This window comes from Vombatus ursinus, unplaced genomic scaffold (genome assembly GCF_900497805.2).
Source record: "Vombatus ursinus unplaced genomic scaffold, bare-nosed wombat genome assembly UNPS02014830.1, whole genome shotgun sequence".
Taxonomy (NCBI): Eukaryota; Metazoa; Chordata; class Mammalia; order Diprotodontia; family Vombatidae; genus Vombatus; species Vombatus ursinus.
The window spans coordinates 42,854,847-42,879,367 of NW_020954608.1; the positions used below are offsets into that span (position 1 = coordinate 42,854,847).

Genomic DNA, 24,521 nt, shown 5'->3' on the forward strand with positions numbered 1-24,521 from the left:
AGGAAGCAGGAGGTTGGGGCCAGAAGCTTGACCACTCTTTTCTCCTTAGAGGGGGGGGATACTGGGCTAGAATTATATCTGCTCTCTTAAATATTGTTGTTCTAGGGGATACGATTTTTAGGCTCAACCTAAACTTCTGATTACTAGTCCTTAATAGGGGGAGGAAAGAAAGACCTCCCACCCCCAAGGTTTATCTCCAAAGCTTGACATGCCCCCCCCCCCACCCCTTCCCACTAAACATCAGTTCCACAATGAACATAGAGAAGGTAGCAAAGAAACCCATTTATCCAAGTCTCTAGCAAAACAGAATTCAGAGAAAGTAAACATATGAAAATATATACCAGACAATAAAGAGTGAAGAAGGTCTCCCACTGGGAGTGAGGTAACTAAGCTCAACCAACTGAAGAGTCCCAGACCTCAAGCAAGAGAAAGTTTCCCAAAGTCTCGAATGTAGCAAGCTGGTGATAGGGACATGATGGAGACTGACAGCTCCTCTCTTGCTGGCTTCTTCTCAGAGTCTTTTCCTTCAGCAACTTGAAGTAGGGTTGGCATTTTCCATCTTCATTTTTGAAGTTGGAAGCTAGAAGTACCCAAAGCAACTGCAGAGCCTGAAAAGACTAAGGAGATTACATAAGACCTAGAGAGACTCAAAGAGATTGGCATTCTTCCCTTTTCTCATCAACTCTTCCCTGCCCCTCACGCAGGTGGAGGACATTGCTATCTATTAATGAGGACAGAATCCCATACCTATGGGCTTCGGGACTCAGGTTACAACTAAAAGGGCAATCCTGGACTCTCCTTTCTGCTGAGCTCCCAGAAGTCAATAGGGGGCATGAAAGAGACAGCTTGCCCATGAACACATAAGGCAACAGACATGTTGGTTATTGGGTCATCATCCGTTTCTGCCTTCTTTCCTTTGGTTCAGGGCCTTGTGAGATCTCAAAGGTATCAGACATCTTTCCTCTTCCTGGCAATAGCTATCATAGTGGTTGCAGAGGCAATGGCATAGCAAAGGAAGCAACAGGACTAGCTAGGAAGTATCACCCAGAGAGAGACAAACCATAGGGGAGAAAGAGTCCACTTGGCTTACTGGAGGGGAAATGCAAAATAGTTAATGACCAATTGTTGCAAAGTTGCAGTAGTAACAGTTGTTGCTGTTCTTGCTGTGGCATTTATGTAGCCCTTAAGTTTACAAAGTGCTTCACAAATATTGTCTTTTTATCCTAATAACAAACCCTGGGACCTTTTTTTTTTCAAAGTTATGTTTATTTAGTATATGTAGACATAAAAGAGAAATCACTGTCTGATCCTGCCCAGCAGAAAACATGCACAAATCCATGGTATATGAATGAGGAGGACACTAGACCCCACAATCGTAGCCGGGATGGTGCAATCCTGTCAGTCACAGCTGAAGGACAGTAGAGAGCTATACTGAGCTGCTGGGTGGGCCATGGTCCTGTAGAAGTTAACATTAAAATAAGCATGCACCATAGCCAGAAGTCTGTCTGATGCTCCCAAAATAATACCACTGCCAGTCATCTTGTCTCCTCTGTAGATGGGATTCCTTTGCCCACCATAAGAAGCTCTGTCTCTTCATCTTTGTTAATAAAGGTCAAGGCAACAGTAGCGACGTGTCCATCAGGCCAAGATTTGAACCTCCATTTCATCACAGTCTTTTTTTCAGGGACCAGATCTAAGAACCCCTTTGTGACACTGCCATCCAGTAAGTAAAACTTTCCTCCCTCATCTGCTTCTAACACAGCAGAAGCATGGGTAAAGGCCTGAACCATCTCCTGAGTGACAAATACTCTAAAGAGCTCCTCTGGTGAGGAGTGTCCTTCAAAATGACCCTGCAGGTAGGGATCTTCATACTAACGGTTTTAGGCTGTCTTGCCAAACAAAGTACCAGGTTTGACTTTGGACTCTGGAGCTTTCTCAGGCAGCTGGGGGGCTGGATCTACTGTCTCGCCACTCAGAGTAGGTAACATCTTCCCCTGCATGAATTCTGTTTTAAGAGTCCTGATATAAGTTTCCACTGCATCTCAGATCTTTGTCACACCTTCTTGCTTCATTAAGGCCAAGAGGGTTGTGTCATGTTATCTCTGGCAAAACTCACAACAACCTCTACTTCACTGATGTCGTTTTCATCTGACAAGTTGGGGATCTCCAGTGTCCCTTGTATTTTACTCCTGACTTAGTTGTTCAATTCTGTTTGATGGTCCATTCATACAAGAAGATGGGTTTGACTTTGTGACTGTTGATTGATGCCTCTCCATCAAGCTTGCTTACTTCTGTCACCTAACAGTTGCCCTCTTCACCTTGTACTTGGATTGACAGAAACAGGGATTTCAGTTTATCAGTGGACCTTGAAGCATCCTTCTCAGTCCAGTGCCAGCTATTGACATTAGTGGCATCTGCCTACTTCTCCATGGTCCAGTGTGGGTCAGTCTCCTGCCATTATTATCCCCATTTTACAGATGAGGAAACTAAGGTTGAGACAGGCTACATTACTTGCCCAGGGCTACATAGCTAGTGTCTGAGGCTGGTCTTCTATTATGTATTTGTGATCATCAAAAACAAAAGCCTTTCCCAATCTTGGTTCCTTTTTCTATTTCTAAAAATTAGCACTCCTGACACTATTCTTACAGGGCTATGCCAAACTTACAGTGTATATTCATTCCTCATTACATGCTCTTCCTTCAATGCATATACTTTTTTTTAATTTTTAGTTGCCTGATTTCCCTATGCATCCACATTAGACAACTTTTTCTTCATCAGAACTGTTTTCCTTTGTGTCTTCAGCATTTCATTGAGAACTTGTGATCCTCCAACTAACTTTTCATTCCTCTCCAGCAATTCAATAACTATTATTCTATTGCTACTAACATTTTATTACACTATCCTTATTTTAATATGTACTAGCATTTACGTAGCTCTTTAGGTTTTCCAAGTGCTTTTATCCTCAAGACAACCTTGGGGATAGCTATTAGTATCTCTATTTTTACAGAAGAGGAAACTAAGGCAGAAGAAGTGAACTACCCAGAGGCACACGGTTAAGGCCTCCTTAGAACTAAGCTCTCCTCGTCTCCAGGTCCAGCGTCCTATCCACCGCGCTATCCGGCGGCCTCCACTTTCCCACGCTTATTAAGATGATTGTAGAGCATAACAAAGGTATCCTCGATGAAAGCAGGAGAAAACCCAGGATGTCCAAAAGGTAGAGGGAGCAGTACGGCGCATGCGCTCCCCGGCTGGCCTTCCTCGCCATCACAACGGTCCCTAACGGCTATTCCAGGCGAGCTACGGGGCCGCCCCCTCCCCCACTCTTTCTTCAAGGAGGGAGGGGAGGTGTCTTCGAAGGGCCGTACCGGGCTCGTATTACCTTCCCGCCCTGACTCCGGAGGTGGCTCGAGGTTCGCTCCTCCACTTCGCCGTATTCGTACGTTTCCAGCCCTCAGTCACGCCCCCCACAAGTCACGGGATCAGGAGGCGCGCCTGCCTTCGGCCCCGCCTCCCGCGCAGAGGACGGCCGATGACGTCACAGCGCGCGACGTGAAGAGGCCTTCGGGACTCGCAGGGGTCCCGCCTCGTCGGAATCCGAACCCAAGCCCTGTGACGCCATCAGCGCGCGCCGGTGGGAGTCGCGTGTGGGGCAGGACTTGGTAAGACTGACGGGGCACCGAGAAGCTGGAGAGAAAATGCTGCCGCTCCTCGGCAGCCGCGGCGACCTGGTGCTGCTCCGAGACTCGGTGGAGTGGGAGGGCCGGAGCCTGCTGAAGGCTTTGATTCGGGAGGTGGCCCTGAAAGGGGAGCGAGTGCAGGTCCTGGGCTGCGAGGTGAGCGAGGAGGCTTTCAGGGAAGGCCTGGACGCCGATACCAACCGGCGGCTCGTTTACCACGATGTCTTCGGAGACCCCCAGGGCTGGGCCGGGCGCGGGGGGCCCCTGGGAGCCCTGAGGGCGTGCGTGAGTGGAGCCGAGCCCGGCCCCTGCACCCTCGCCGTGGACTCCCTCAGCTGGCTGCTGCTCCACGCTCCCTGCAGCGCCCTGTGCCAGGTGCTGAGAGCCCTGGGCCGCGGCAGCGCCCACGCCGGGCAGATCCGGGTGCTTGGCCTGCTGCACGAGGACGTGCATGGGCCGGGCCCCCTGGGCGCTTTGGCGAGTCTGGCCCATGTCGAGGTGACGGTGGGAGGCGGCTTGGGCTGCACCACTGCGCGCGTCCTCCAGCCCAAGCCCAGACATCGCCCGGTCGAGCAGACTCACTGGCTCTCCATCCTGCCCAACTTTAGCCTGCAGTTCCACGGGGAACCCCCTCTGGAGGCCCAGCTCCACCGCAGACCCCCCTCCCCCACGATGGTCGCCATGGGAGACTTAACCTTTAACGTCCACCTGTCCAAGAAGGAAAGAGAGGCCCGGGATACCCTGGCCCTGCCCTTCCATTTCAGTTCGGAAAAGCAGCAATCCTTGCTTCATCCTGCTCTAGCCTCTTCCACCAGCCAAATATTTTATGAGCCTGATGCTGAAGACTACCTGGACCAGGAAGATCCAGACAATGACCTGGATATCTGATGGTTCTGGAATTCCTAGCAGTGGTATTGACCTAGATCCTGTTGCTGTACTGTACTCATATCTCAGCTTGAAAGTTATGGTTTAAAGTTACTGTGTAAGCCAAAAATTGATATAGTCAGAATTGCCTATGAAAATCCTTAAGTTCCCGTTAAATATAGTACAGTATCTTTAAACAGTTGTAGCTGGGAAAAAGGGGTAGGATCTCTTTTTTAAAAGGCAGTCTATCAGAGAGCAGGTGGTACATAAGTGGTTGCTGTAAAAATAATTGAATATAAATTTTATTTTACATCATACCCAGCTTAGCTATTGATCAGGAGATAGGAGAGTAACTGCTCTTCTCAAATCCGGAAAAAAACCAGATAAACATTTAATAAAGAAAACTGATGGTTAGGGGGAAAAAACTTTTGAAGGGACTTTACACCTAAGTGTGATATTAAAGATGGACCACACCATAATGTGAATTGTTTCACCAGGAAATACAAGGGAACATTTCATCAGGAACCTTCTAGCTAACCAGAAATTCTAGAAAGGGTAACTAATTAGGCTACCCTTCTCATTAGGTTTACCAGCTGCAAGATTATGGGCACAATTAGGAGATTCTAGAATCACTCCAAATCATGTACATACTCATTGTATCCTTGAATGGAGTAACAGGTTTCACCTATGTTGTTTAAATTGTTTTTCTCTCCCTTTGAGTTAATTTTAGATTAAAAAATAAAAGGGTGGGGCTGACTTTGACTAAATTTGGAAGAAAAGGAGAATCAAAGGAGGGATAGGTCCACTGTTCATTGTGAGTGGAAAGATTAAAACCATTACTGGAGAGAAGGAAGAACTGCTCGACTTTTGTTTTTTAATCCATTTTCTCTGCTAAAGAGAATAATCTTTGGAATGTAAAGGGGGGGGCAGGTATCAGAAGTGAGTTTCTGTCCAAATTAAGTGTAATGATGGTTGTCCGAGGAGCCCTTAGATGTGTTGGACTGGAGCATTTCCATGGAGTTGGGGCTACACCCTAGCCACTGCCAGTCATGCCTGTGCTCTGACTAGGTCACTTCGTGTGAAACTGAACATGCTTCCTACCCTCTTCCAGTGGCCCCATAATAAGTCACTTTTTTTTTTCTAAAGGCAATTGGGGTTAAGTGACTTGCCCAGGGTCACACAGCTAGTAAGGGTCAAGTGTTTGGTTGAGGCCGGATGTGAACTCAGGTAGTCCTGACTTCAGGTGATCTATCCACTGCACCACCTAGCTGCCCCATAATAAATCACTTCTAATGATACATGAACCTTGGTCTCTTGCTCAGGAATATGCTGGAACTAAAGCTTCTAGTTGGTCCTTAAGTCCCTGTGATGGGGAAGGGGGCCTAGGTGTGCCAAAGAGGATAGGCCACTGAGCCAACCCACTTAGTAGACTTTAAGAGGAGTGACTCCACCTTCTTGCTTATTCTCTTCCTGATAGTCAAATACATCAGGACTCTTCAAACTTTACCTCAGACTTTCAGTGATGGGAGAGACAATTGTTCTCCCCTTCTCCCAGCAGTTTTGGTAGCTGCTCACACATGGCAGTGAGAGCAGGTACTGTCTAGGTAAGACCGAGATTAAATCAAATCAAATGAAAGGATTCTTCTTTATGTTTCTTACCTGAGCAGAGGTCACCAAACAATCCTGAGATGAATCTTCTAGCCTTGGCAGCAACCTCGTAAGCTTAAGAACCTGTGATTTCCAGAATCAAGTGCAATTTGCCCAGTGGAAAGTACTTCCTGATTGGACAATATTTCTTAGAGGAAAAGATAACCACTGACAAGGTGATCCTGGCTTGCTAGAAAATACAGATCTTGAGTGAGCTGAGCAGACAGTGTAGATCTGAAGTGAAATTGCTCAAGATTGCCTACTCACCAATCCTACAAGTTTCTGAGGAGACTTTACCTTTTGGGAGAATACAATAAAAATTACAAGTTACTATAGCATGCTTAAGTATTTGTCAGTGTGTGCTTTTGAGTCTTGTTTTAAACGTTTATTTTGTGGTAAAGGAAATAGCCATCCTATGTTTATATATTATGTACTTGTTTATGCTGTTGCTCATTGTGTAGGTAACGAAATGAGAGCATGTAGCTGTTTTTGAAGCACCGAACCGAGACAAACTACATTCTTGGAGGTTGTAATAACTGCTAGATCTCAGTAAATCAATATAAGATTTTGAAGAATCTTCCCCATTTGTAATCAACCAACAAATATTTATTAAGTGCCTACTGTATGTCAGGCACTGTGCTAAGCATTGAACCATTTGATGGCAGATTGTTACATGCACTATCCAGTGGCATTATTTTGTCAGTCATTTTTACTTAATTGTTTTTTATTCTTCACAAGGGATAGTGAAATAGAGGAGAAATGGGAACTGTCTAGATTCTAAAACAAAAGGTATTAACAAAATTTTTAAAAATGAATAAAGATTATGGAGGATGGGAAAGATACTAACAGACTTGAAAAATTTAGTGTTGAAAGACAAAACATCTGATCAGGAATACTAAAGACTATGTGTATCTGGTATTGATTAGAGAAATGCAAATTAAAACAAGGTACCACCTCACCCATCAGATTGGCATATATGACACAAAAGAAAAATTATAAATGTGGGAAAACTGGGACACTGATGTTGGTGGAGTTGTGAACTGATCCGACCATTCTGGAGAGGAATTTGGAACTAGGCCCAAAGGGTTGTAAAACTGCAAACTATAAAACCGTTTGATCCAACAATACCACTATTAGGTCTGTCTCCTAAAGAGGTCCACTAAAAAAGGGAAAAGAACTATTTGTACAAAAATATTTATAGCAGTTCTTTTTGTGGTGACTAAGAATTGGAAATTGAGGGGATCCTCATCAAATGGGGAATGACTGAATAAGTTTTGATATATAATTGTGATGGAATATTAATGTGCTATAAGAAATGACAAACAGGATGCTTTTAAAAAAAACCTGGAAAGACTTACACGAACTAATCCAAAGTGAAGTAAGCAGAACCAGGAGAACATTGAATACAGTAACAGCAATACTGTATGATGGAGAACTGTGAATGAATTAGTTATTCTCAGCAATGCAGTGATCCAAGATAATCCCAAAGGAATCGTGATGAAAAATACTATCCACCTCCAGAACAAGAACTGATGTCATCTGAATACAGACCAAAACGTAGTATTTTCACTTTGTTGTTGTCGTTCATGTTTTCTTGCACAAAATGACTTAATATGGAAATGTTTTACATGATTACACATCTATAACATATCAGATTGCTTACCATCTCAGGGAGGAGGGGAAGGAAGGGATAGGATTTGGAACTCAAAGCATAAAAACAGTGAATGTTAAAAAATTATTTTTGCAATGTAATTGGGGGAAAATATTATTTAAAAAATAAAAAATACATGGGGGGAAAGAATGTGTGTGTGTGTATGTGTGTGTGAGCACCACATGGCACTTTTACAAAAACTGCATGTGCTAGGGCTAGAAAAAATAAGAATGTTTAAAAAAAAAAGCAATACTAAATTTAGTATTAAAACAAGGTACCACTTCACCCATCAGATTGGCAAATATGACACAAAAGAAAAATGATAAATGTGGGAGGGGATGTGGGAAAACTGGGACACTAATGCATTGTTAGTGGAGTTGTAAACTGATCCAACCATTCTAGAGAGGAATTTGGATACTAAATGCTAAACACCACCTTTACTGGTGTAATGCAATAAAAATAGTCCAGAGAATACAACAAAAAGATACAACCCTAAATGGGGGCTTAGTGATGACATGCTGAATAAAGAGTGGATTTAAGAACAAATATCAGAAATGGTGAAAGAGAATGATGATGAGACAACAGACCAAAATTTGTGGGATACAGCTAAAGAAACATCTAGGAACATATATCAACAGTTTAAAAAAAAAAAAAAAGACTAGTGAATAAGCAATTCGAAAAATCCAAGGGAAGAACAAAAGAGGGAATATTGAAAATTAGAGGAAAAATAGAGAATGGAATTAATGAAACTAAAACCCAGTTATTAAAAAAAAAACTAGCAAAATTAATAAACCTGAAGTTAACCTGAACAAAAATAAGAAAATTACCAAAGTAAAACATTAAGGCAAAGTCACAAGACAGAATAATTTAAAAGAATTATCAGAAAATACCATTTACCATTGTGTGCCAGTAAAACTGTGAATTTAAAAGAAATGGAAGTTTATCTAAAAATAGTTAAAACATCCACATTGGCTTATGGCTACGATGGTAATACTAATGTGCTATAAGAAATGAAGGAGGTGGTTTCAGAAAAACATGGTAAGACCTATATGAACTGATGCAAAATGAAGTGAAAAGAATCAGTAGATCATTATGCACAATAACAGCAATATTATAATGATGATCAACTGTGAAAGACTTAGATACTCTGATCAAAGACAATTCTGAAAGACTCATGAAAAAAATACTATCCATCTCCAGAGAGAACTGATGAACTCTTAAGTGCAAATTGAAGTATAATTGTGTGTGTGTGTGTGAGAGAGAAAGCGAGAGATGGCTAATATGGAAATACGTTTCACATGATTTCACATATATAATTGATATATTTGCCTTCTCAGTGAGTGGGGAAGGGATGGGAGGGAGAGAACCTGGGAGTCAAAAGAATGTTACAAATACTTTTTAAAAAAATATCCACATCAACATAACAAATAGAGATCTTAAGTAGCTTACTCTCAAAAATGAAATTGAACTAATTATAAAGTAACTATCAAAGAAAAAATCCATGGCCCAGACAAATTTACAATAAATATTAGCAAATATTTAAAGAGCAACTATTATGTAGGAAAAATATTACCAAACAAAAGCAAATGTTTCAAATTAAAAGGAGAGAGAGAGAATGGAGTCTGCAAACTATAGTTCAGTTGCTTGATGCTGATTCCAAAAAAAAAGACTGGAACATTATTAGAGAGGTGGTTAATGAATATTTAGAAAAGAGTTGATCACAAAGAGCCAGTGTGGCACCATCAAAAACAGGTATTGATGCACTAAACTTATTTTCTTTTTTGAAAGACCTACTATACTATTATTTTAGCAAAGTATTAAGTACCTGCTTAGTTCCAGAAACTGTGCTAGGGCCTGAGAATACAAATAAAAAGGGAAATAGTGACTGCCCTCAAGGAGTTTACTTCCTATTCAAGGAAAACAACACATATAGATAAATACCAAATAAAAGGTAATTTGGGGGAGAGGAATAGCAACTGTGGGAATTAGAAAAGAATCTATTTTTCCTGAAATTGATAAGAAGCATTTACCTAAAACCATCAGCAAACATACTTTATAATGGAGATAAGTTAGAAGCCTTCCCATTAAGATCAGGTGTGAAATAAGGATACCCACTGTTACCACTATTCAATATTGTATTGTAAATCCTAGCAATAGCAGTAAGAGAAGAAAAAGATAGAAAGAATCAGAATGAGCAATGAGGTAATAGAATTATCTCTTTTTGCAGATGATACGATGATATACTTGGAATATCCTAAAGACTCAACTAAAAAGTTAGTCGAAACAATTTTAGCAAAGTAGCAGGATATAAAGTAAACACACATAAATCATCCTGTATACATCACCAGCAAAACCCTGCAAGAACAAATGTCAGAAATGGTGAAAGAAAATGATAATTATAAGACAATAGACCAAAATTTGTGGATACAGCTAAAGAAAAATCTAGGAACACATATCAAAAAAGTTAAAAAAAAAAAAAAACTAGTGAACTTAATAAGCAATTAGAAAAATCCAAAGGGAATATTGAAAATTAGAGGAAAAATAGACAATGGAATTAATGAAACTAAAATCCAGTTCTTAAAAAAAACTAGCAAAATTAATAAACCTGAAGTTAACCTGAACAAAAATAAGAAAATTACCGAAGTAAAGCATTAAGAAATACCCTGTTCAAAATAACTCTAGACAATATAAAATACCTGGGACTACGTCTGCCAAAACAAACCCACAAACTATATGAACTAAATTAAAAAATATATATATATACATATATATATACATATATATACACAAATAAAATCACATTTAAATAATTGGGGAAGTATGAATTATTCATGGGTAGGCATGGCCAATATAATAAAAATGAAAATTTCACCTAAATGAATCTATATATTCAATGCCATCCCAACTAAATTACCAAAAAAAAAACCCTATTTTATTAAGCCAGAAAAAATAATAATAATATTCATTTGGAAGAACAAAAGGTCAAGAATATTTGAAAAAAAAAGTGTAAAGGAAGGAGGTTTAGCGGTACCAGATCTTAAACTATATTATAAGCCAGTAATTATCAAAACTATAGTACTAAGAAATAGAAAGATCAATGGAACAGAGTAGACAAACAATTTACAGCAGCAACTGACTATAGTATCTATGTATTTGACAAGTATAAAGACTTAAGTTTTGGGGATAAGAATTCATTATTTGGTAAAAAATTGTTGGGAAAGCTGGAAAGCTGTTTGGCAAAAATTGGGCATACAGCAAAATATTGCACCATTTACTAAGATAAGGTCAAAATGGATACATGACCTAGATATAAAAGGAGATATTACAAGAAAATTTGAAGAACATGGAACATATTATCTGTCAGACTATGGATAGGGAAACAATCTATGAATAAATAAGAGAGAGCATTGTGAGGTGTAAAATGGATAATTTTGACGACATTAAATTAAAAAGCTTTTGTACAGGGGCAGCTAGGTGGCACAGTGGATAGAGCCTGGTCCTGAAGTCAGGAGGACCTGAGTTCAAATCCAGTCTCAGACACAACACTTACTAACTGTGTGACCCTGGGCAAGTCACTTAACCCCATTGCCTAGCCCAAAAAAAAGCTTTTGTACAAATAAAAAAAAAATGTAGCCAAGATCAGAAGGAAAACAAAATTGAGGGGAAAATTTATAGACAATTTCTCAGATAAAGGTCTCTTTTCTCAAATGTATAAAGAACTTAGTCATTCCCCAATTGATAAATGGTCAAAGGACATGAATAGGCAGTTTTCCGATGAAGAAATCAAAACAATTCATAGTCATATGAAAAAATGTTCTAAATCATTATTGATTAGAGAAATGCAAATTCAAACAACCTTGAGATAGCATTTTATACCTATCAGATTGACTAAAATATTAGAAAGGGAAAGCAGCAAATGGTAGAGGGGATGTGGAAAAATTGAGACATTAATTCACTCCTGGTGGAACTGTGAACTAATCAAACCATTTTAGAGAGCAATCTGGAGTTATGCCCAAAATGTTATTAAACCATTCATACACTTTGACCCAGCAATACCACTACAAGGTCTGTTTCCCAAGATGATTAGGGGAAAAGGAAAAGAACATAAATGTTCTAAAATACATATAGCAGTTCTCTTTGTGGTGGCAACGAACTGGAAATGTGGGGGATGCCTGTCAACCGGGGAATGGCTAACCGAGTCGTGCTATATGATTGTGATGGAATACTACTGTGCTATAAGAAACACACACACACACACATTTGTGTCTAATGGCACAAATCTCTAGGATGGAGGGAAGGAAAGGAAGAAAAAAAGGAATGTACAATAACTTTATTATATCTTTAAAAGGAAAAGCAGGTTGCACATAAGAGATTTGCAGTTTCATTTGCAATCATCATTTTTTTCTTTTCTACTTTGTTATGGAAATGCTTGTTTTATTTCTTAAGTTCAGAATAAAAAATAAAAATTGAAAAAAGACTTCACATAGATGTTAATGCATGAGCAGGTTTATGAAGAAAACTAGGGATTTTAAGAGGTGGAGATAAGGAGAAAATGATTTCTAAGTATGGAGGATAGTCAGTACAAATGGACAGAGATGGAAAATGGAATACTACCTAGAGTGTTTTGTGCATAAAGAGTAATGATGCCTAATAAAACTGGAAAGGTAGTTTGAAGTGAGGTGAAAGGATTTAAGTGGTAAACAGGATTTGACAAGCTCTAAGAGGTGGAGGTGAGGAGGGAGAATATTCCTAATATGATAAGCAGCTAGTGCAAAGGCTTATAGATGGGACATGGAACATGATGTGTGGCAAATAGTATGGCTTCTAGAGAGTGTGTGTAGCGGGACAATATGTAAAAAGAAGGGGGCAAGTTTTGAAGAGCCTTAAATAGGACACAGAAGTTTTTAGTTGATCCTAGAGGGAACATTTAGTCACTGAATATTACTGAGAAGAGCAACATGATAAGACAAGTACTTTAGGAAGATCATTTTGTGAGCTCTATAGGGGATGGTTTGAAGTACAGCAAGACAAGGCAAGGAGATCAATTAAAAGGTTATTGCAATAGTCCAGGTTAGAGACTGAGTTTAGGGCTGGTGGCCATGTGAGTAGAGAGAAAGAGATTTACCTGAGAAGTGTTGTGAATGTAGAAATAACAAGATTTAGCAATTAACTGTGGTTTGAGAGAAGGTGAGAGGTTGGAGATAACACTGAAGTTGCAAACCTGAGTGACTGGAAGGATGATGACACCTTCTGTTTTGACATATTATTTAAGATGCTTAAGGAATTCAGTTCAAAATGTTCAATAGGCAGTTGGTGATTTGGAACTCAAGAGAGAGATTAGGGCTTTATAGAGAGACTTTAGAGTCATCTGCCTAGAAATGATAATTATACCCATAAGAGCTGGTGAGGTCACCGAGTGAGAGAATGAAGACAGAGAAAAGGAGCATTTCTGATTAAAAGACCAGAGCTGATTAGAAGCTTTGCAATTCCATAAGCACAAGAGTCAAGAGAAACTCAGAAAGGTAAATTCATTTGCGCAATCAGAAAGAACTATAAGATGATTTAGTGCTAAAAATTCTGAAAGAAGAAACAAGTGTCCTTATTGTCCTCAAAGAGTTTAGGGTTAGTTATATTAAAAAAATATAGAAGCTGCAAGTGAAGTGGTTCAAATGTTTGGATTTTAAGAGAGGGAAAAAAAGAGAGGGTAAAAAGAATACATTAGGACAGAAAGGAAAAAGAAGAGGTAGAACTTGCTATTTCCTATAATTAGGGTGTATGAGAAGAAGAATATATAAATATAGAAGTAAGGGGAGTATGCATCACATGAAACTTACCCAATTCAGACAAAGTAAGGTTGAACATACAATTTGGTATAGAAATACATGTAGACTCCTAAAAGAATAAATGTGATCGCTGAGCTACTTTTAGAGAGCATTTAAAGATCATGAACAATGAAAAGGATTATTGTAGAAGGGTAAATGTCACGAGCATATAGTCTACAGACTATAGGCCAATAACCCTGACTTCAGTTCTAGCAAATATTCTATATCAAATTACTAAAGTTATGGCTAGAAAAAAAGATAGAAACAGAAGCAGTTAGCATGAAGAACAAGTCATGCTGATTAACCTTATTTTCTTTTTTTGACTCAATGATACTAAAATACATCTACACTACAAAAAGCTTCTATAAACATTTTTGTACAAATTGGTCCTTTTCCCTTTTTTTTTAATCTTTTTAGGATACTTGCCTAATAGTGGTATCGCTGGATAAAAGGATATGCACAATTTTATAAGCCTTTGGGCATAGTGCCAAATTGCTCTCCAGGATGGTTAGATCAGTTCACAACTCTATCAACAATGCATTAACGTCCCAATTTTCCCATATCACCTCCAACATTTATCATTTTCCTTTTCTGTCATACTAGACAATCTGATGAGTGTGGGGTAGTACTTCAGTTGGGGTTGTCTTAATTTGCATTTCTCTAATCAGTAGTGATTTAGAGTGTTTTTTCATGTGACTATAGATAACTTTGATTTCTTCATCTGCAAATTGCCTATTCATATCCTTTGACCATTTATCAACTAGGGAATGACTTGTATTCTTACAAATTTGACTTGGTTCTCTACATATTTTAGAAATGAGTCCTTTATCAGAGACACTTGATGTAAAATTTTTTTCCAGCTTTCTGGTTTCATTCTAATCTTGGTTACATTGGTTTTGTTTGTGCAAAAAAAATTTAATTTAATATAATCAAAATTATCCATTTTACATTTTGTAATGCTCTCTATCTCTTGTTTGGTCATAACTTCTTCCCTTCTCCATATATCCGACAGGTAAACTATTCCTTGCTCCCCTAATTTGCTTATGCTAAAATCCTTTATGTCTAAATCATGTACCCATTTTGACCTTTTCTTGGTATTTGGTGTAGGATGTTGGTCTGTGCCATATTATTTTCCAGTTTTCCCAGCAGTTTTTGTCAAATAGTGAGTTCTTATCTCAGAAGCTGGGGTCTTTGTGTGTATCAAATACTGAATTACTATGGTCATTTACTACTCTGTCTTGTGTACCTAATCTATTCCACTGATCCACCACTCTATGTCTTAGTCAAAACTAGATAATTTTGATGGTTCCCACTTTATAATATAGTTTGGAATCTCTTACAACTAGGCCACCTTCCTTTGCATTTTCTCATGAATTACCTTGATACTCTTGACCTTTTGTTCTTCCAGATAAATTTTATTATTCTTTTAGCTCTATAAACAATTTTTTGGTAGTTTGGTATGGCACTGAATAAGTTAACTGATTTAGGCAGAATTGTCATTTCTGTTATATTGACTCAGCCTACCCATGAGCAACTTATATTTTTCCAGTTGTTTAGGTTTGAATTTATTTGTGTGAAAATGCCCGCTAATGTTTTTAATAGGAATGGGTACTGTATTTTGTCAAAAGCTTTTTCTGTACCTATTGAAATAATCATATGATTTCTGTTGATTTTGTGATATGATCAATTATGCTGGAAGTTTTCCTAATATTGAACCAGCTCTGCATTCCTGATATAAATCCCACCTGGTCGTAGTGTATGCTTCTTGTGATATATTGCTATAATGTCCTTGCTAGTATTTTTATTTAAATTTTTTGCATTACTATTCATTAGGGAAATTGGTCTATAGTTTTCTTACTCTGTCTGGCTCTTCCTCGTTTATTATCAGCACCATATTTGTAGGGTTCCTTCTTCATTTGGTAGGATTCCTTTGCCTATTTTTCCAAATAGTTTATATAGTATTGGAATTAATTTTTCTTTAAATGTTTAATAGAATTCACTTGTGAATCCATCTGGCCCTGGGGATTTTTTTCCTAGGGAGTTCATTGATGGCTTGTTCAATTTCTTTTTCTAAGATAGGTTTTTTAAGTGTTCTATTTCCTCTTCTGTTAATCTGGGAAATTTACATTTTTGTAAATATTCATCCATTTAGCTTAGATTGTTAGATTTATTGGCATATAATTAGACAAAGTAGCTCCTAATTATTGCTTTAATTTTCTCTTCATTGGTGGTGATTTCACACTTTTATTTTTGATGCTGGTAATGTGTTTTCTTCTTTCTTCAAAAGTTATATTTTTAAAGCACAGATCTGACCATGTCACTCCTCTGCTCAAAAAGCTTCAGTAGCTCCTTATTGCCTTTAGATAAAATAGAAATGTTTCTCTTTGGCATTTAAAGCCTTTCACAAGCTGACTTCAAGCTATCTTTCTGAGTTTACTTCATATTACTTCCCTTCATGCAACCTAAGTTACTTCCAAATTTATGTACAAGTTGTTCCTAGATACAACTTTCCATCTCCCACCTCTCTGCCTTTGGATATGCTGTACCCTCGGCTTGAAAAGCTCTTCCTCCTCACCTCCAGCTCTTGGACTCCCTTGCCCCATTTAAAGCTCAGCCCAGGTATCACTTCTTATATAAGGCCTTTCTGATCCTTGCCAAGTTGTTAGCATTTGCAACCACCCTCCTTCCCTCCTTACTCCTTCTCCCTTTTCCCTCTTTCCTCCACCCCAGCCCAGTCCAAATATTTTGTATGTACTTACCTGCTACATGTTGGGTTTTTATATTTGTTTCAGACAGTTCTCATTTTTCCCTTTGTATTTCCCAGTGCCTGGCTCAATGCCTTGTACACAGTAGACCTTTAATAGATGATTATTGAATTGGATTCCAGTTCTGTGATAGCAAACAATTTGATAACTGAAAAGCCCATTTTAAAAATTAAATTACTTTAGGGGCAGCTAGATGGCGCAGTGGATAGAGCACCGGCCCCAAAGTCAGGAGGACCTGAGTTCAAATCCAACCTCTGACCAAACACTTGACACTTACTAGCTGTGTGACCCTGGGCAAATCACTTAACCCCAATTGCCTAAAAAAAAAAAAATTTAAATTACTTTAATATTAAGTCTTTAATTAGGTGCCTTGTCAGAAAATGAGTCCTTATTACTCCACTGAGAGACAGTTATTCTAGTACTACAACTAACTCCCAAGGCTTGTATTGGAAAATCAGACCTTCTACCAAGGCTATCAGTTCAATTAGCTATATATCTTACACCCTCAACTACTGATTAAAATTTTGAACCCAAATAGCTCCATCTCCACAATGGAGTATTTTTCCAATGCAAAAAAAGAAATACTCTGCAGGGCACATTTTGCATAAGGAATAGATAATAAAGTAATATAGAGAGGAATGTTTCCAGATATTTATACATAATAAAAGCAGGAAGTTATAAGAAGAGATTGAGGTAGAGTGTGATGCCTCCAGCTTTGAACCTGTGGATTTTTTTCCCTTTTTTTTGAACTGTTGATATTTTTTCCTTTTTACCCTCTTTCATTTGTATAAGATCCAAAGAATCTCGTACTGAGATAAAACTAAGATCCACATAACTTTTGGATCTTCTTTAACAGAGCCCCTATACTGAAGGTTTGTGCGAACAGGAGAGCAACCAAGTTCACAAGTCCTTCCTTGACCAAAGGTGGGGAGGAAAGCTAAAGCATTGTCATCCTGTCCTCCACCCCAAATGATTCCTTTTCTGGAGCTTAGTGAAAAGAAAAGGCTCACACCTCTAAGCTGCCATATGCCCAAATCCAAATTCCAAACAAGCTTGCTAGTTTTATTCAAGTCCCCATAGATATTCAACTAATCCCAAGAGACTTTCTATCACGTCTAATTGAAATATTTTTGATTGATTGATTGAAGCTGTTTTCACCTGATCAAGGTTAAGTGAGGAGCAATGACTGATTAATTTATTAAAGCAACACCCACACTTAGGCATCTATAATTCAAGCTGTAGCAGGAAAGTAAAATAAAATGATAGTATAAGCACAAATTGAACTTCTGAAACTTCAGGCAAAAAGAATACCTTCCTAAATGTGCAGTATGGGTAAAAAGAAAGATTGTAATCGTGGGGTGACCAGAATACCAAGATGCAAGTTACAGAGCCAGCCAACCCTTCCTAATTGTATCCTTCCAGGCAGGTTACTTCACCTCTATGAGGCAGTTTCCTCATTTAGAAAATCAGGATGTGTATGTACCACGTACCTCACAGTGCTATTATAAGGAAAACTCTTAGAAGACTTTAACATTTTATATCTAGGATAGTTATTTTTTTAAATAGAAAGGAGAGAGAAAGTGAAAATGTAACTTTCAAGTTAACACAGAAGTTTGTGGTAAAGTTAGGCATAGGAAAGGTCCAGATTTTAAAATAAAATGTTACTATCCCAATACCTACAATTAAACATTTAGTCTCACATGAACTTGAACATATGTATACATATATGTAAACATTTCCAACTAAAATTTCTTCAAAATCAGTTGGATAGAATAAGTGCATTATTCAACTTCAGTTATTTAATTTACATAGTCCATAAAGTAATTATTAAAAAAAATTAACCTGAGTCTACATATGAGTCTGACAATAAGGCTTATAATTATGATTGTTCGCCATTATTATTGCTTAATAATATATCTTAAGAATCCAAAGTCATTCACCAAAAAATCAGCAATTTTATACAGTGCTAACAACAACAGACAGAAATTATAATTAGAGATATTCCATTGTGCAGGGGAGGGGGGAGGGATTTATAAAGTACAAAACACACCTACTAAGACATGTTGTTAAGTCTTGTCAGTCGTGTCCAGCTCTTTGTGACTCTATTTGGGGTTTTTGTGGCAAAGATACTGGAGTGGTTTTCTGTTTCTTTCTCCAGCTCATTTTATAGATGAGGAAACTGAGTCAAACAAGGTTAAGTGACTTGCCTAGGGCCACACAGCTAGTAAGTGTCTGAGGCCAGATTTGAACCCAGGTTTTCCTAACTCTAGGCCCTGTGCTTTATCCACTGCACCTCCTAGCTGCCCTGTAAGACATACACAAGATTTACATAAAAATACAAAACATTCTTTGTAGAACTGTAGGAAGGCTTAAGTAATGAGAGGACTAGTCACCATGGTTGGACCATGCCAATATAATAAAAATAATACTACTGAAATTATTTTAATGATTTAGTACTATACCAATCAAATTATTAAAGGAATGCTTTTTTAGAACTGGACAAAACAATAATAAAAAAATTATTTAGAAGTACGAGAGGTCTAGAATCAGAAGGGAAATAATGAGAAAAAGTAGAAATGAAGAAGGCATAATATTCCCAGAATTTAAACTATATTTTGAAATAATATTCATCAAAATTATTTTAGTACTGATTAGGAAATAGAAAAGTTAGTTCAGAGAATAGGAATAAGAGAAACAATCAAAAGCAATAGACCTATGTTTCATGAATCCAACAACATATATTATTAGACTGACTTTTATAAGAGCTGCTAGGAAAACTGGAAAGCAATCTTGGCAGTAATTAGACTTAGGTCAGCATCTTACAACATATATCACGGTAAGCTTAAAATGAATACATATCTGAAATATAAAAGGTTACACCATAAAAATAGTTAGAAGACAATACAATCAGGTATCTTTCATAATTATGTCTAGGAAATGAATTTTTATCCAAAAAAAGAGGAAGAGGAAATTATGAAAGAAAAAAATAGATAATTTCAACTACATAAAAAAGATTTTTTACAAATAAAGAGAAAATGTAAAGTGAAATAGTAGAGTAGGAAAAATGGTTGCTTCCAGTATCACCAATAAAAGTCTCATATCCAAGATACAGAGGGAATTGACACAAATGTATAACACCAACACCTATTTATCAACAGCAAAATCATCAAAGAACATGAGTAGTTTTCCACAAAAGAATCAAACTATAAATAGTTACAAGAAAACATAATACAAATCACTAAAAGCAAGATAAATATAGCATATAATGGCATATTTAAAAAACTAAGGATTCACCTCATACCAATGAAAATTGGCAAAGATGACGAAACATGGGAATGACCAATGTTAAAGGGGATATGGGAACCCAATGTATAATGGTGGTGGAGTTGGTAGAGTTATAAAATGGCCAAATCATTATGAATATCAGTTTGAAATTATATAAGAAAAGTAAATAAACTGTCCATACTCTTTGTGTCACTATTAAGCAAGGAAGTCAAAGAAAGAAGCAAAGATCCAATATATACAAAAATATTTATAGCAACCCTTTATAATTATTTTTAACTATTTGTAGCAATTATTTTGCTATTGTGGTAGTAAAAAATTAAAACAAAATTGGAATATGTCATAGAATGTTATTATACAGTAAGGAATAGTGGCTGAGAAATTCAGAGAAGCATGGGAAGATGTATATTAAATGTTACAGAGCAAGATCAGCTGAACCAAGAGAATAATATACATAATGACTACAACAATATAAATTAACAGATTACTAAAAGAAAGTCCAACTCTGCATAACAGAAAAATTATTGAAACTTCCAAAGATCAGATGATAAAATATTACTCCATCATCTTGCCAGAGAGGCCAGAGGTTGCTAGGATTGAATGTTGTATATACCCCATCAGACAGAGTCGCTATTGAATGTTTTTGCTTCGTAATTTCGCTTTGTCTCAGGGAAGAGTTGAATCTGGAGAGAAGTTTGAGATGACTGTTGTCAAGGGGAATTGATAAAATGTATTTTAATACAATTTAAAATAAGTTTTAAATTTTAAAAAAATTCAAGGTCTGCACCCTTTTATTGAACTAGTATAAAATCATGTGTACCTGTTTCCAAGAAAGACAACATTTACTAGGATTTACTAGGACTGGGGGAGAAAGTTTGTGTATTTGTGACCATACCTTTTGAAGTAAATATTTCTTTGTAAAATCTTCACTGTGTTATATTCACAACCTGGCCCCTTCCTACCTTTCAAGGCTTCTTCCAGTTTACTCCTCTCAAGGTATTCTATGATCCAGCAACAATGGCTATCTTTCTGTTCCTCTCACAACATTTGATCCCCTGACTTCATGGTTTTCATTAACTGTTCCACATGACTAGAATGCTCTCTCTGCCACCTCTGCATCCTGATTTTTCTGGCTTCCTTCAATACTCAGCTCAAATTCTTTCTTCTGTAGGAGATTTGGCTGATTATCTCCAGTTTATCATGTATGCATGACAGCTAGGTGGTACAGTGGATAGAGTATTGGTCTGGGAGTCAGGAGGACTAAGTTCAAATCCAACCTCAGACACTTATTAGCTGTGTGACCCTGGGCAAGTCACTTAATCCTGTTTGCCTCAGTTTCCTCATCTGTAAAATGTGCTGGAAAAGGAAATGGCAAACCACTCCAGTGTCTTTACCAAGAAAGTCCCAAAGGGGTCACAAAGAGTTGGACATGACTGATAGACTAAACAACAACAAATGTATCTTGTTTGTACATTTTTGTTTGCATATTATCTCCTTCATCAGACCATGAGCTCCTTTAAGGCAGAGTGTGTCTTTTGTATTTTTTTTTTTTTTTGTATCCCAAGTACTTAGTATAGTGCCTGGCACACCGTAGGTGCTTAATAAATACTCGTCACTGGACTAGACCTGGCACTTCTACCATGATCTCCTGTGCTTGTAGAGAGGCTAACCTGACTAGCAGCCTCCACAAACGTCCAAGCATTAATCCCATTCCTTAGCTTGTGGATGGCCTAGGTTGCCTATCCCTTTCTCCAGCTTTACAGCTGCTCTCTGTTCCCCAGGCATCTCCATAGGTAAGTGTTAGGATAGAAAGGAGCTGCACCTGCATTTAACCTTTTCTCCCTATCTGAACAGAATTCTCCTTGAAACCAGAATAGACTCAGTTGACTTCCCAACTCATATGCTATATCCCACATCTCTCCTCATCTGAGTTAGTCATCTACCATTAATGTCAAGCTCAAATAGAAACAGATTCCTGCAGGCCTCATATTAACTTAGAAAACCACAAATTAACATTATCTATGTTATACTGTTTTTTTATTTATTTTGTTAAACATATCCCAATTATATTTCTCAGCATATTTATTTGTATTTTTTTAAAGCACAGAGCCACTTTTTATTCTCTTTTTAAGGTCCAAATCCTCTCCCTCCCTGTCCCACTTTCCCCACCTATTCAGAAGACAAGAAAAAGAAAACCCACTACAAATATGTATAGTTGTGCAAAACAAATTTCCACATTAGCCATATTCAGAAAAAAAATAAATAGGAAAAAAATATGCTTCAGTCTGTACTCTGAGTACATCAGTTCTCTATCTGGAAGTGAATATCCTGTTTCTTCATGAGTCCTTTGAAATTAGGATGGATCATTATGTCAATCAGAGTTACTGAGTCTTTCCAAGTTGATTATCTTTACAACACTGATGTCATTGTATAGATTGTTTTGGTTCTGCTCAGTTCGTTTTGCATCATTTCATATAGGTTTTCTCAGTTTTTTTTAAACGATCCCATTCATCATTTTTATAGCATAATAGTATTTCATCACATTCATATACATATTCTCCAACTGATGGTTTCCCTTCAATTTCTAAATTTTTGCCACCACAAAAAGAGCTACTGTAAATACTTTTGTCCTTTTCCCCTTTCTTTGATCATTTTGGAGTATAGATGCAGTATCAATATCACTGGGTCAAAGGGTATGTACAATTTAATAGTTTCTTGGTGATAGTTCCATATAGCTTTCCAGAATTTTTGGACTCATTTGCAGCTCCACCAATGGTGTATCCCAATTATATTTTAATCCGGTTCTGGTGCACTTGAGAGTTTTGCTCACCATGAGTTTGACAACTCTATCTAAGCTGTTATTAAGCTGTGATAGTCCCACTGCAAATGGTGAGTAGTCTCTTCTTGGAGTCTTTGTGGTTACTTGTTCATTGCTCCTGTTATCCAAGGAATACAACTAACTTCTCAAAAGGCTTGTTAGTACTCATGCCAATGCCAAATTTTTTGTCTAGCCTTCCCAAACATTGAAATACTTGAGGGTCTTTATATTTCATACTACACACCAGATCAAAAACTGGTTCCTAGAAACTGTTCAGTCTTCTCCATTTCTCCATTTCGGTCCTTTGCCAGTGCTACAGTCCCTCTGTGGCATGTCCTATCTAGTTCCTCACCCATCTTGTTTGCCATAATAAAGTTCTTGCTCTATCTTGCATCCAGATTGTCCTCTGCTTCCAGATAAATTAATCAATCAATAAACATTCATTAAGCATCTCCTATGCACCAAGCACTGTACTAAGTTCTGGGAATACAAAATGAGGCAAAAGATAGTCCCTGCCCTCAAGGAGCTTACAATCTAATGTCAATTTTCTCTCATATATACATTGCACAGCACCTTCATATTCCTTCTCTTTGCAGGAAAGACTTGAGTCTTATTTCCATCTCTTCTTCAACTGAGGAATTTAATAACTAGTTTCCAGATTTTGTCCCTGTAGATGCTAGAATATGCCACTAAGGCAGGTAACCTACAGCTACAAACAGGCTCTCTTGGTTTCCCTGTGATGTTTAATAAGAACTTTGCATTTACACCAAATTGTCCATAGCCCAATTCAGTACCACCTCAATAGCTTTGTTATCAGTACCATTAGACACTCCTAGCATGCAAAGTCCTTGAAGGAAATTTAATTTAAAAGCCTCACATCAGTGCTGGAAGTTTTTAACATCCTCACTAATTTTAGCATACGTTGCAATGCAACAAAGAACATTACTTAATCACACAATAGCAACTTTTTATCTTTCGCATAAAATAAGAATATTAAATCTTATTAAATCTTACTCATTAGGATAAAATTAAAAATACTATGCACCAATACAAGCTACATTTTTTTTAACATAAGATTAAGGCATTAGCATAAATTCAACGTATAATGGAATGAAACAGTTCAATTCAGAAAAGGTTTCTGAGTAGGAAAAAAAGCAAACAAAAAGGGAAAAATCTTTCAAAAATGGCAAATATTAAAAAAGAAAAGTTTCAGGGAAGTCTATAGAAATCTAAGGATCTGTAGGCTTGTCTCTTCTGACTAATTCTGTAATTTTTTTTGGAATAAGGAGCTGCCAGTGAGGACTGCCTCTGCCAATGTAGATTAGCATAGCTGTAATTAACTAAATTATTTAAAATCTCTATAACCCTTAAAGCAGGAGTTCTGAACCTGGGATTCCTAGACTCTAAGGAATCCATGACCAACAACAAAAAAAAGTTAATAAACCTTATATTAGAGAGTGGTCTAAGGCATTGAGCTAGGCGACTTGCCAAGGGTGTCATATGCCAATATGTATCAGAGGCAGTACTGGAACCCAGATTTTCTTAATTCAAAGTTTTTCTATTCACTACCTCACCCTGATTTCCCAAATAAGCCCTACATTTAACCAATAGGTTGGCATTAATAGCCACTAAAATGCTCCTAGTCAACAGGAAGCATAAGGTGCTAGAAAATCTCATGATCCTAGTGGATATGTGATCCATCCCCTTTGAATAAAAAAATCAATCAAACATTTATAAAGTTTCTACTATGTACCAGGCATTGTGCTAAGAGCTGGGGATACAAAAAGAGACAGAAGGCATTCCCTGCCCTCAAGGAGCTTACAATCTAATGGATAGAACATCAATCAGTCATTCAACAGAGCAGAGTAAGACAGTGATAGGCACTGGTAAAGGAGAACCTGATGGGATTCCAGCCTGATGTCTACCACCTTGAGCCCTTCGGTTCAAATCTCCAGTAACTGAGAGAGATGTCATATCCCTCTTACTCCTATGCTT

General features: G+C 37.7%; 1 protein-coding gene and 1 pseudogene across 1 annotated transcript; one reads left to right on the top strand and one right to left on the bottom strand.

Moving 5' to 3' along the window:
- Positions 1-276: 276 nt before the first annotated feature.
- LOC114025345 lies at positions 277-3,431 on the bottom strand (annotated as a pseudogene).
- A 234-nt stretch (positions 3,432-3,665) lies between these two features.
- On the top strand, positions 3,666-6,533 carry ELP5 (elongator acetyltransferase complex subunit 5). The gene is made up of 2 exons (XM_027838634.1): positions 3,666-4,588; positions 6,209-6,533. Exon 1 carries the CDS (start codon positions 3,696-3,698, stop codon positions 4,563-4,565), a length of 870 nt encoding a protein of 289 aa, XP_027694435.1. The 5' UTR covers positions 3,666-3,695; the 3' UTR covers positions 4,566-4,588; positions 6,209-6,533.
- The last annotated feature ends 17,988 nt before the right edge of the window (positions 6,534-24,521 follow it).